Source organism: Lipotes vexillifer, unplaced genomic scaffold, assembly GCF_000442215.2.
Source record: "Lipotes vexillifer unplaced genomic scaffold, Lipotes_vexillifer_v1.1 scaffold628, whole genome shotgun sequence".
NCBI classification, from domain to species: Eukaryota; Metazoa; Chordata; class Mammalia; order Artiodactyla; family Lipotidae; genus Lipotes; species Lipotes vexillifer.
The window spans coordinates 1,938,026-1,950,943 of NW_006779395.1; the positions used below are offsets into that span (position 1 = coordinate 1,938,026).

At 37.9% G+C, this 12,918-nt stretch overlaps 1 protein-coding gene across 1 annotated transcript in view; it reads left to right on the plus strand.

Moving 5' to 3' along the window:
• Positions 1 to 12,918, plus strand: part of MASTL (microtubule associated serine/threonine kinase like) — a 35,167-nt gene that overhangs the window by 20,546 nt on the left and 1,703 nt on the right. The window contains exons 7-11 of the mRNA XM_007452586.1: positions 57 to 229; positions 2,186 to 3,331; positions 4,393 to 4,534; positions 10,141 to 10,254; positions 10,354 to 10,455. Coding sequence (XP_007452648.1) covers positions 57 to 229; positions 2,186 to 3,331; positions 4,393 to 4,534; positions 10,141 to 10,254; positions 10,354 to 10,455 — 1,677 coding nt within the window. The remainder of the gene's footprint in view (positions 1 to 56; positions 230 to 2,185; positions 3,332 to 4,392; positions 4,535 to 10,140; positions 10,255 to 10,353; positions 10,456 to 12,918) is intronic.

Sequence of the window (12,918 nt, forward strand, 5' to 3'; positions counted from 1 at the left end):
CAGCAGGAAAGTAGGAAAGATGTGACATAAACTTCAATGTTTTCTCTTCCCCACAGGTCTTGAAACCGTTGCCTCACACCCCGGGATGCCTGTGAAGTGTCTAACTTCCCATCTCCTCCAGTCTAGGAAAAGGCTGGCAACATCCAGCACCAGCAGTCAATCCCACACCTTCATGTCCAGTGTGGAATCCGAGTGCCACAGCAGTCCCAGATGGGAAAAGGATTGCCAGGTCAGAGTGACATTCACCTTACCCAAAACCAACTATGTGTGTCAAATTAATGATAGAACTGCTATGTACCTTTTCATACAAATTCTGTAAGGAAATGAAATGGTTACATGAATGGCAGTCAAGGTATTCTTCATTTTTCCTATATATTCTGTCAGATTCTCTTGAAATATTTCATTTCTCATTCAAATGTGAAATTATTCTTGCTCAGTATATGAGATTCCAATTTTTTTATTTTTGCAGTATATTAATAGTAAATGTTTGGCTTCTAGGCATCTGGATGGACTTCTTTTTTTTAATTCCCTATCCTGACACAGACCTTAGATTGTTGAGTTTTTTTACCCTGTCTTATTTTAAACTTATACTACCTCCTTCTTTAGTGTTTTCTGCCAGTTTCTCATTTAATGGAATGGTAACTCTTTTGGATCAGCAATAACTTTTAGACCACAAAGGTAATGTAGGTGTGTCTTTGAAAGTATCTATTCTAAGGAGATTGCTTACCAAGTGAATAAATTTACTGAAAGTTATCTTACTTAATTTATATATTCTGTTTGGGGCTTTTTAAAGCTATTAAAGCTGAGGGGAACTAAAAATATAATAAAGTTTCCTTTATTCCTTCCTAGAATGCTGACAAAATAATGTTAGCTTGCTGACAAAATAATGTTAGCTTAGAATAATGTTAACACACAAAGAGTAAACCTTCCATTTGATAAAATAAATTGGACTGTATTTGCTCCATATTCTCAGTAGCATGATTTTCTTCATTATTGTTGGATATGTGTATTTGAGGAGTAAGGTCAAATTATTTTTTAGTTAAGGCAGGGTTTCTCAATCTTTTTTCCTTCTCTCCTTATTGATTGCCCTCTAGGTAATAAATGCTTCAGGAAAAGCCAGATTTCCATTCTATTATTTTACCTCTTTTCTATTCAAGAAAGCATGTTATATAATATTTCAAACTATACATAGCTTAACCTTCCTCCCTCGGCTGCATCCCTAAGGAATGCAATGATTGGGTTACAGTAGAGCCTCTCAGGTTAGGTCAGAGGAGTGACAATGGACCACAGGGGACCACTGATAAACATGCTAATCCCCAAATACATCATTTTCTGTGCTTCCAGAGCAGTGAGTTGTACTTTAGGAATTGTCTTTTTGTTCATGACTAACTGCTCCTTACTATTACTAAGTAAGTTAGTAAAGTTCGATCTTTCACATATCAAAAATATGCACTATTAGGGTTTATTGAAGATTCACTCTAACTGAGTAATCTTATAAAAATCCTGATTACCATATGCCAGTTTGCAAGATTATGTCCAAAATTCTGATCACACAAGGGCACCTGCAGAGTTGGAACTCAAACAGTCTTCCGGAAAAGCACTTTGTTATCAATGCATCATCAGTTTATATTGTTGACAATGGATATTAACTCCTGTTATTTTGGGTTTTTAATTACAGATTGCCGTTAGTTTAGCTTCATCTTGTCAGCTTGGTTTTATTATACTTGTATGAAGTGATACGTGTTTACATTAACAATATTTTTAGCCTGTAATTTTCCATTAACTGTATTTCATGTCCTGTGATTGAAGTACAAAACAATCATCCCTTTTGCACAGCAGATATATACATAATGTAGCCTTACCCTCAGTTTTGCCTGAATATATTCCTATTAATTTCTCCTATTTAAATAACATGTAATATACCATCAAATACATATTATAGAATAGTTGGTTTAAATTTTATACCAGTGTTTCACTCAAAATAATGTATATAAATGTATACTATAATTGTTTATATTGCTTTCTAATTCTCCATTATCATTGTTCTGTTTTTCCACAGGAATGTGGAAAGAGCTACCCATCGTAGCTTATGGGGTCAGTTATCCCACTTAAGTGGGCAGAGGTTTAAAAGGTAAAGATTCTCAGCTTTACATAATTTTTTTAACCGTTTTTTCCTCCCTCTTAGGAAAGTGACAACGCAGTGGGCTCTACAATGATGAGTTGGAATACAGTCGAAAAGCCTTTAGGTACAAAATCTACAAATGCCATGGAGACCAAAAGTTTCAATAAAAGGGATCTTGAGTTAGCCGTTTCTCCCATTCGTAACAGCAGTGCCGATCCTGCCACTGGAAACTCTTGTGGAAACCTTGCTGAAAAACATTCTTCTGGGGAAGTTTCTTGGGAAGCAAGAGAACTGGATGTAAATAATATTCATCTGGCTGCTGACACAAGCCAGTCTGGTTACCATCAGTCGCGTCAATGTGCTGTGGATTCCAGTGAGGTGACTGAAGAACACCTTGGGAAAAGAAGTTGTAAAAGAAGTTTTGAGTTAGTTGACTCCAGTCCTTGTCAGGAAATTATACAGAATAAAAAAAATTGTATCGAGTATAAGAGTAGTAATGAAATGAGAGATGGTTATGCCAATCAAAGGACAGGCTTAACAGCTGAAGTCCAGGACCTTAAGCTGTCGGTATACAGAGATCAGCAAAATGACAGTGCTAATAAGGAGAACATGGGCAATTCTTTCATTGATAAACAACAAACCCCAGAAAAATCACCTGTCCCAATGATAGCAAAAAACCTTATGTGTGAACTGGATGATGACTGTGACAAGAATAGTAAGAAAGACTACTTAAGTTCTAGTTTCCTGTGTTCCGATGATGATAGAACTCCTAAAAGTATTCGCATGGACTCTGATTCATCTTTTCCTGGAATTTCCATCATGGAAAGTCCGTTAGGAAGGCAGTCCTTAGATCCAGATAAAAGCATCAAAGAATCCTCTTTGGAAGAATCAAATATTGAAGACCTACTTCCTGCATCCCCCAGCTGCCAAGAAAGCACCTTGCCGAGAGGTGATGAGAGTCCTGCCGTCCAAGACAGCAACCGAAAAATGTTAGCTCCTTCTTTGGAGGCATTGAAAACATTAACCTCTAAAAGAAATGCTGTGGCTTTTCGGAGTTTTAACAGTCATATTAATGCATCCAATAGCTCAGAACCATCCAAAATGAGCATTACTTCTTTAGATATGATGGATATTTCATGTGCCTGTAGTGGTTCTTATCCCATGGCTATAACCCCTACTCAGAAAGAAAGATCCTACATGCCATATCAGGTATGTGATCACTTGCTAATGTTCTGTCCTTTAGATTTTAGAAAAATAAACTATTAAGGCCAGACACTTGCCTGTCAGCTAGACTATATAATATTAATCATATAGTTTTGTTTTGCTTTTTGGGAATCTATGGCTCCTTGGAGGTTTTAGTACAGAAAGGTAAAGCAGGTAGCAATGTTTATCATTCTTAACTCCACTGCCTCCTTCATTTGTATTCTGTATACTTTCACATATTTACATATCACATGTCTACATATTTACAATCACATATTTTCACTTGATCACAGCAACTCTGAGATAAAAATTAAAGTCCATCTACCTTACTGCCTTTTAAGCACATATTTAGATGATCTCTTTCCTTTATAGAAGAAAGTTGAAAAATAGATATTTCAAATCTTTTTTTTTCCCTAAACCTTTATCTTTTTAAACCCAAAGTTTCATTTTTTCCTTCCTTTGGAGAGACATCATAATACAGAAAGTGTAAACCTCGACTGTAGGGTTACAAGACTTGAGTTTTCTATTTAGAACTTACTGAGTGACTTAGAAGTCCTTATCTTCAGAGCCTCTGCCATTTGTCTGTAAAATATAATGACACCTGTCCTGCTGGTCCCACAGAGTCCTTGTGAGACAACAAAATACCTTAAAACCATAAATGCCAGTTAGCACGAGAGTTTATTTATGTGTAGTTCTGTTGTATGCATTGTCCTAGTAATTCACTCATTTGTCAGCCACAACCTCCCTCTGTGACTGCTCTCAAGCTTGTGTTGATCCACCCTATCAAGAATTTTTTCCTGTGGATTTTTTCATTGTTTCTTGCATTTCCAGCTCTTACTGAAATAATTGGTGTTATCTAAGCTATTGGATTTCATTATTATAATTAGGGCTTTTTACAATAGGACTTTTCATAATTATAATTAGTTACAAGGCCATTTTCAAAACTGATCAAGTATTTGAGTGTATCTTTTATGTCCAGCAGCCTAGCTTTTCTTTTGTTTTAGCATTTCTGTTCACTGTAAAAGGAATTAAGATATTTATTGTGTGTTAAACTCTTTTGAAATTAGCAGACCCCAGATCAGGTCAAGTCAGGAACTCCATACCGAACTCCAAAGAGTGTGAGAAGAGGGGCGGCCCCCGTGGATGATGGGCGAATTCTGGGAACTCCAGACTACCTCGCACCAGAGCTGCTGTTAGGCAGGGCCCACGGTAAGGCATGCACATCTTGTGTTTTTGAAGTATCACTATGTTTTCTTCTCAGATAAATTGTTTTAAATTTCTTTAGTACTTAGATTGCATAAGGTAAAAGAAAATGAACTCATGCAATACTCTTTTCTCACATATATGGCCCTTTATTATAGGAAAGAAGACATGCAGCCATTTGTTCTTGGCCTGCTGGTTTAGTCTCAATGATCCAGAGAAGTCCCGCCTTCCACTCCCTCTACTGTCTTTGTTCTAAATGTCTCCCCAGGTCTATTTTAGTTTGGGTTCAGGAATAGACAGTTGGGCCTACACTAAGATCCTGCATGCCACGAGGCCAAAAAAAAAAATCTGTCTCTAATCCTGACTTTCTCTAGGCAGCAGGCACGTGGCCAAAGTGCCTATTCTGTATTCTACTGTCATTCAGATGCTATGTATCAGAGCTCGACTTGTCCTCTAGCTTGCTCTTCCTCTGTTCCATCTCTCTGTTCACCATCTTCATGGTGACACAAACATTGTCCCTACCTTCAGGCATTTAAATCCGATGAATTACATCTCTGCAGTGTGTCTCCTCACTTTTTCATCTCTGCCACTATTCCATGTAAGAACCTCATCTTTCCCTTTCCTTCATTTAATAACTTTCTCTTTGATCTCCTCAACTTCATTCTCTTTTTTGCAATCGTTGCCACCAGACTTTCCCTCTTAAAGCATAATGGAGTTCACGCTACTCTTCTCCTTGAAACAGAGGCGGTGTTTGGCTTGGTGGCTCCTTCCTACCTGCAAAAAGAAAGCCAGGTCACTGATTCGAGGCTCTGAGCTCTCATGCTAGTCTCACCTCTCAGTTAGTCTCTTTATAGGCCTTATCTTCCCATTTTACTTAGACACATTTATTTTCACATTTTCCTTATTTTGCACAACTGTTTTGCCTTAGTAGGGTTTTTTTTTTTTGGCCGTGCCGTGTGGCATGTGGGGTCTTGGTTCCCCGACCAGGGATTGAACCCATGCCCTCTGCAGTCGAAGCGCAGGGTCCTAACCACTGGACCGATAGGGAAGTCCTGTTTTGTTTTGTTTTGCCTTAGTTTAGAAAAGCCAGTCCCCAGTCACCTCCCTGTCAAATTTCTTCTCATCTGCTCATCAGTTCAAATGTCACCTCTTCCATAAAGCACCCCCTGATCAATTATGGAGAACTAATTATTCACTGCTGTATCTAGAGTCTGAGTTCTCCTTGTGCATAGCCCTCCAGGAGAGCTCCTTGGCAGCCCTCACTCACCCTTGTCAATAATCTCTACAATGTTGAAAGCAGACACATTTAATATCCCCCTTTCTTTATCCGCCAAAGCATCTAAGTTCCGCTGGGCACTTAACTAGTTTTGGTACTTTGTCCTTTTTGCTAAGTCACAGATTTGCCAGTTCATTTCCTATATTATAATTTACATTTTCTCCAACTTAGGATACAATATGAAAGTAAACCTCAAATGTAAAGATTTACTTGATAAGATCTTGCCACTCTTTCAGTGGGACATGTAGTTAGTTATCTTAGCTAGCTAGTGAAATATTCTAAAATTTTTATTTTCTATAAAAGTAATTTGATACATAGTGTTTAAAATAAATAATAGACAGCAATTTATAATTTTCAAAAACAATTCCCTGCTCTCTAACCTCTTACCTGGAATCCCAGGCCCCAGAAGCACTCACTTTGGCTCTTTAGTTTTCTAATTCCAAACATGCCACTGAGACCTCTGATGCCCTCCATGTCTTCCCCTCAGCCAAGGGGACTTAGGGACCCTGGCCTGAGTTTCCACAGCTTCTTGTGCATATGTTTGTTTCAGCTCTCTTAAAATTGTGTTAAAATTACCTGTATTGTCTCTCCCAGAGTAGGGTGTTTTCTCCTTGGGGAAAGCTGTCTTCCTCATCTTTGTATCTCTTATATCTGGCACAATACGTGGCTTCTAATTCAATGAATGATGTGAGAATGAACTCATAACTTTAAAACGATGTACCTAACTCCTGTTTTCTTACATGCAGGATCTCTGACTTTGGGTGAGTAAATTTCTCCATAAAGGAACATGGCAAAGCACATTTAACTGAACAAAGTCTAACTAGATCACATTGCATACAAAATTTTTTTCATTTCAGCTCATTTATGAACTGTCTTCTGTCTTCTGAGCAGAAAGACATCCACAGAAATTGCTCTTCTCTGTGAAAACAATTGTAGGCATGTGGCATTTTTTAATAACTTTTAAAGGTAGCAGAGAGTGTAGATATAGCTTTTTTTATTGCAACTGAAGAAATAGGCTTGATAAAAATATTAATATTAGTGGCTACAAAAGGGCTTGAATTTTCTAAATCATTCTATTATTAGAAAATAGAAAGGAATTAACAGTATCAATTTACAAATTAAAGAAGCGGGTTTTAAATTAGAAAGCCAGTAGTATAAAACAACTTTATTCTATATCTCTGGCTAATGATATATATTATAATTGATTTATTTTATAACTGATAATATGATTTATCACAATACATGATCTTATTAGACTTTGACTCAATTATATGGGTATGTATGACATATACATGGAGAAATCATGTATGTTTTGACATGACATAAGTACATTTTTGGCTGAGCTGGGAAAAGGGTCCTAATTTCTAACCTAAGTAAAATAAATTAAAATGCACATTTTTTCCTGATTTCCCCCTACTTTTCTGTTATTTGGTCATATTATCTGAGCTGTTGGAATAATTCTTTCTCAGTGCTGCTTAAAAGCCTACTAACCGAGGTGTTTTGTATGTTTTTATAGTGATTACTATAGAAATAGAAGCCTAGAGACTGTTTGTACCTTGTGTCCTTAGGGAAGATGGGATAACGTGGCTTGCAGATGAAAAGGCACTCTAAATGCATGTGATTATTTTTTGTAATGGCATATTCCATGATGCTATCCTACTTGTTTTTTTTTTTCCCTACTTGTTTTAAAATGAAATGGTGGTAGTTGCTTAACCACAGTAATGAATTTTGTGAAATTGATTTTTTTAACATCTTTATTGGAGTATAATTGCTTTACAATGGTGTGTTAGTTTCTGCTTTATAACAAAAGTGAATCAGCTATACATATACATATATCCCCATATCTCTTCCCACTTTCGTCTCCCTCCCACCCTCCTTATCCCACCCCTCCAGGTGGTCACAAAGCACCAAGCTGATCTCCCTGTGCTATGGGGCTGCTTCCCACTAGCTATCTATTTTACATTTGGTAGTGTATATATGTCCATGCCACTCTCTCATTTTGTCCCAGCTTACCCTTCCCCCTCCCCGTGTCCTCAAGTCCATTCTCTAGTAGGTCTGCGTCTTTATTCCCGTCCTGCCCCTACCCTAGGTTCTTCATAACCATTTTCTTTCTTTTTAGATTCCATATATATGTGTTAGCATACGGTGTTCGTTTTTCTCTTTCTGACTTACTTCACTCTGTATGACAGACTCTAGACCCATCTACCTCACTACAAATAACTCAATTTCCTTTCTTTTTATGGCTGAGTAATATTCCATTGTATATATGTGCCACAGCTGCTGTATCCATTCATCTGTCAGTGGACACTTAGGTTGCTTCCATTTCCTGGCTATAATAGTGCTGCAATGAACATTGTGGTACATGACTTTTTTTTTTTTTTTTTTAGTTGTGGCCTCTCCTGTTGCGGAGCACAGGCTCTGGACGCACAGGCTCAGAGGCCGTGGCTTACGGGCCCAGCCGCTGTGCGGCATGTGGGGTCTTCCCAGACCGGGGCACAAACCCGTGTCCCCTGCATCGGCAGGCAGACTCTCAACCACTGCGCCACCAGGGAAGCACCCTACATGACTCCTTTTGAATTATGGTTTTCTCAGGGTATATGCCCAGTAATGGGATTGCTGGGTCATAAGGTAGTTCTATTTTTAGTTTTTTAAGGAACCTCCATCCTGTTCTCCGTAGTGGCTGTATCAATTTACATTCCCACCAACTGTGCAAGAGGGTTCCCTTTTCTCCACACCCTCTCCAGCATTTATTGTTTGTAGATTTTTTGATGATGGCCATTCTGACTGGTGTGAGGTGATACCTCATTGTAGTTTTGATTTGCATTTCTCTAATAATTAATGATGTTGAGCATTCTTTCATGTGTCTGTTGGCAATCTGTATATCTTCTTTGGAGAAATGTCTGTTTAGGTCTTCTGCCCATTTTTGGATTGGGTTGTTTGTTTTTTTGATATTGAGCTGCATCAGCTGCTTGTAAATTTTGGAGATTAATCCTTTGTCAGTTGCTTCATTTGCAAATATTTTCTCCCATTCTGAGGGTTGTCTTGTGAAATTGATTTTAAAGAGTAATTTTCAGGCAAATTTAGTTCTAGACTAGAGTCTCAATTCTAAATTTATATTGAAGTTAATCATTTTTGGACTGAAATTAACCTTTGCTTAGGAAATTTTGTTCATAGATGTATCTAAACAAGCGTATAAACCAGATTATAAGGTCATGTTTAAAGTAATTGTCTAAAATGTCTTTGTATACAAATGATGCTTCCAATGAAGATTTTATTTAGAAATCGGTTTTACCTGGTCGTGGGATGAATTGGGAGATTAGGATTGACATATATACACTACTGATACTATGTATAAAGTAGATAATTAATGAGAACCTACTGTATAGCACAGGGAACGCCTGTGAGAAGGAAATCCAAAAAAGAGGGGATATATGTATATGTATAGCTGATTTACTTAGCTGTACAGTATAAACTAACATAATATTTTAAAGCAACTATACACCAATAAAAATTTTTAAAAAAGAAATCAGTTTTACCCATTTATTAAGACTTATCTTCTAATTGCCTCCTCAAGCAACAGTTTAAATGAGTATTTTTTGTTAAACTAATTTGTCCCTCTATGTTCTTAAAAGGAATAAAGCCACATTAAAACCTTCTGTAAAGGGACTTCCTTGGCAGTCCAGTGGTTAAGACTCTGTGCTTCCACTGCACGGGCACGGGTTTGATCCCAGGTTGGGGAACTAAGATCCCACATGGTGTGCGTGGCAAAAACAAAACAAAACAAAAAAACCCTCTGTAGGTAAGGCTTTCCCTAGTTAGCAGGTTATCCTCCAGTTTGCATTAATATTACTACCTCATCTCATTCCTTTGTGAAATGAGTGGGCTATAGAATCATCTGAGTGTTATTGTTTCCTGATTTGAAATTAAGAAATACTCTCTTTTAGAGAATAATTTTTAGATTAATGCATTCCTTGGTTGTGTTTTAGGATTTAGCACAAATAAGTATCCAGAATATCAGAGGTTATTAATAACTTTTAAAACTTTTTTTAAACTAGCCATGTTAATTGCTAATCTAAACGTCTGTTGGGCTGGCCAAAAAGTTCGTTCGGGTTTTTCCATATCATCTTATGGAGCCCAATATTTTCCAAGAAAGTAATTACCACATTGCCTAAAGGAAGGTAATTTGGGTCTTTGCACGTTTGGAAGCCAGAAGAAAGCCTTAAGGAAACGAACCTTTGGGTCTTCATTGTGCCCAAATATCCAAAGTTAATGTTTTAGTTGATCAAACATTTATAGAAAATGCTTGCAAGTTCAGCTGCTTCCTCTTAAATTCCAGGTCCTGCAGTAGACTGGTGGGCACTTGGAGTTTGCTTGTTTGAGTTTCTAACAGGAATTCCCCCTTTCAACGATGAAACACCCCAGCAAGTTTTCCAGAATATTCTGAAAAGAGGTGATTCTTTTTCTCCTATTAAGATAGATTCATTTATCTCATTTATCTCTGTGTATTATTGTCTTGAGCAATGATTAACAGGTTTATTTGTATTTATAGATATCCCTTGGCCTGAAGGTGAAGAAAAGTTATCTGATAATGCTCAAAGTGCTGTAGAAATACTCTTAACTATTGATGATACAAAGAGAGCTGGAATGAAAGGTAAGGTTTTGTGTTAGTTAACTCTTTTACCCTTGATTTGTTGAGCCAGACTACTGATTTGGCTCAGTAGTTGTGGCTCGTGGTCTCTAGAGTGCAGGCTCAGTAGTTGTGGTGCACAGACTTAGTTGCTCCATGGCATGTGGGATCTTCCCGGACCAGGGATCGAACCCATGTCCCCTGCATTGGCAGGTGGATTCTTTTTTTTTTTTTTTTTTTTTTTTTTTTTTGCGATATGCGGGCCTCTCACTGCAGTGGCCTCTCCCATTGTGGAGCACAGGCTCTGGACGTGCAGGCTCAGCGGCCGTGGCTCACGGGCCTAGCCGCTCTGCGGCATGTGGGATCCTCCCAGACCGGGGCATGAACCCGTGACCCCTGCATCGGCAGGTGGACTCTCAACCACTGCGCCACCAGGGAAGCCCGGCAGGTGGATTCTTAATCACTGTGCCACTAGGGAAGTCCCTGATATCATTATTGAATATCAAATATTTTTATGGACTTTGACTCCTTGTTGCATTCTTCACAGCCAGGTTGCCTCAAAGAAGACAAAATTGGTGAATTGTGGCCCATTCAAAGGTTCTTTCCAGTGCAGGAAACTCCAATTAAAACCCAATTTTCAAAACTCCAGTAAATCTCATTAGCAGCTGCCTTAGAATCCTTTTTGTCACAATGCATATATAGAGACAACTAAGCACTGTGTCTCAAAATGCATTTCCATGTGAAGTAGGGTATATTACTAAATGGACTTTAGTAATATGTATTTCACATCAGCTTCTAGGTGTTCCCTCCAATGAGGTCAACAGTTTATTTATTTAACAAATCCTATAGAATGACTTCTAGGTACTAGGCAGTGTTTTCATTTCAGGCACTGGAGGTATCCTAGGGATGAACCAGACACATCCCTGTGCTTAAGTTCTAGAACTTACATTCTAGTGGAAAGACAGGAAGTAAACAAACACTCATAACATAACGCCATCTAGTGGTAAGTACATGAAGAGAGAAAGCAAAGTGAGAGGGTACAAAGTGAAGGCAAGAGATTTATTTTTTAGATGAGGTGGTCAGGAAGACCTGAAGAGTGGAATCTGAGCAAAAACTTATGTAAAGTGAGAATGCAGACATTTGAAAACCAAGCTCTAAAAATTGCTTTAGGGGACTTGCCTGGTGGTCCAGTGGTTAAGACTCTAAGCTTCCACTGCAGGGGGCATAGGCTCGATCCCTGGTCAGGGAACTAAGGAACTAATATGACAAAAACATCATACATTTTATTTTTATTTTATTTTTATTTTTATTTTGGCTGCAAGGTGCAGCCAAAAAAATAATAATAAAATAAAAAATAAAAATAATAAAAATAAAAATTGCTTTAGAACAGCCTTCTCCACTGCTGATGATTTTACTCCCCAAAGGACATTTGGCGTTGTCTGGAGACATTTTTTGGTTGTCACAACAGTTGGGGGCATCTAGTAGGTAGAGGCCGGGGATTCTGCTCAGCATCCTACAGTGCACAGGACAGTCCCTACTACAAAGAATTATCTGGTCCCAAAGGTCAATTGTAACAAAGTTGGGAAACCATTGTTTAGAAAATGGCTATAATGCCCTGTAACTTGTTCAGTACATTCTTACCAGTGACCTCAAATTTTTGTTCATTAGTTAAATGAACAGTTTACCTAGTGAAGCAGATAGGGGTATTCTTCAGTTAAGAAACAGTTGTTTCAACAGCTGTTTATTTAATTAATCTTAACCTAGATTAGAATTCCTTTGCGGATTCAGTTTAAATAAATAGTTATGATGAGAGGATCACGAAGCATCACATCACATCCAGATATCCCAGTTCGAGTTAATACTACAAATAACTCTAAAGTAACACATGCTTGAACCATTGAGACAAATAAATTCTCTAAATGTGAATTATTTTTGCTCTTTTATCCCTTTTCCTACCAGTCTTTTAGTTTATGGAAAATCCATCATATATACATATTGATTTTCCAGCCCATTACCCCCAATACAGACAAACAATTCTTTCCTGTCTGTGTAGTCGTCTTCTGATATTTTCCTTAAATTTGATTGCTTTTCTGGTTTGTATACTGCCTTAATTGACACTTCATTTTTTTGCTGTCTTTATTGTTGCCTAATGAAGTGAATAGTTGAGGAGAGGGGTGGCTATGTCTGCCAACTAAATACCTGTGTGATCAAAAGAGATTTCATTTTACTAGATAGAAGGAAAATGTAGTTAAAGAGGAAGGCAAAGTTGAGATTTTGTAAGTGGAAGCAGTAGACTCGGATGTGGCCGTACTGCTGGGTGGCTGGTGTGTTGTAGAGATGCAAGTCAGTGAAATCAAAGAAATCAAAGAACCAGGAAGAGAAAGCATGTGTCAGAAATATCACCAGTGTGTATGTTGAAATTACCAGGAAGGATAAGGATGGAGCACAGGGAAGAGAGCAAGGGACTGGAGGATGAGCTTCCTGCTG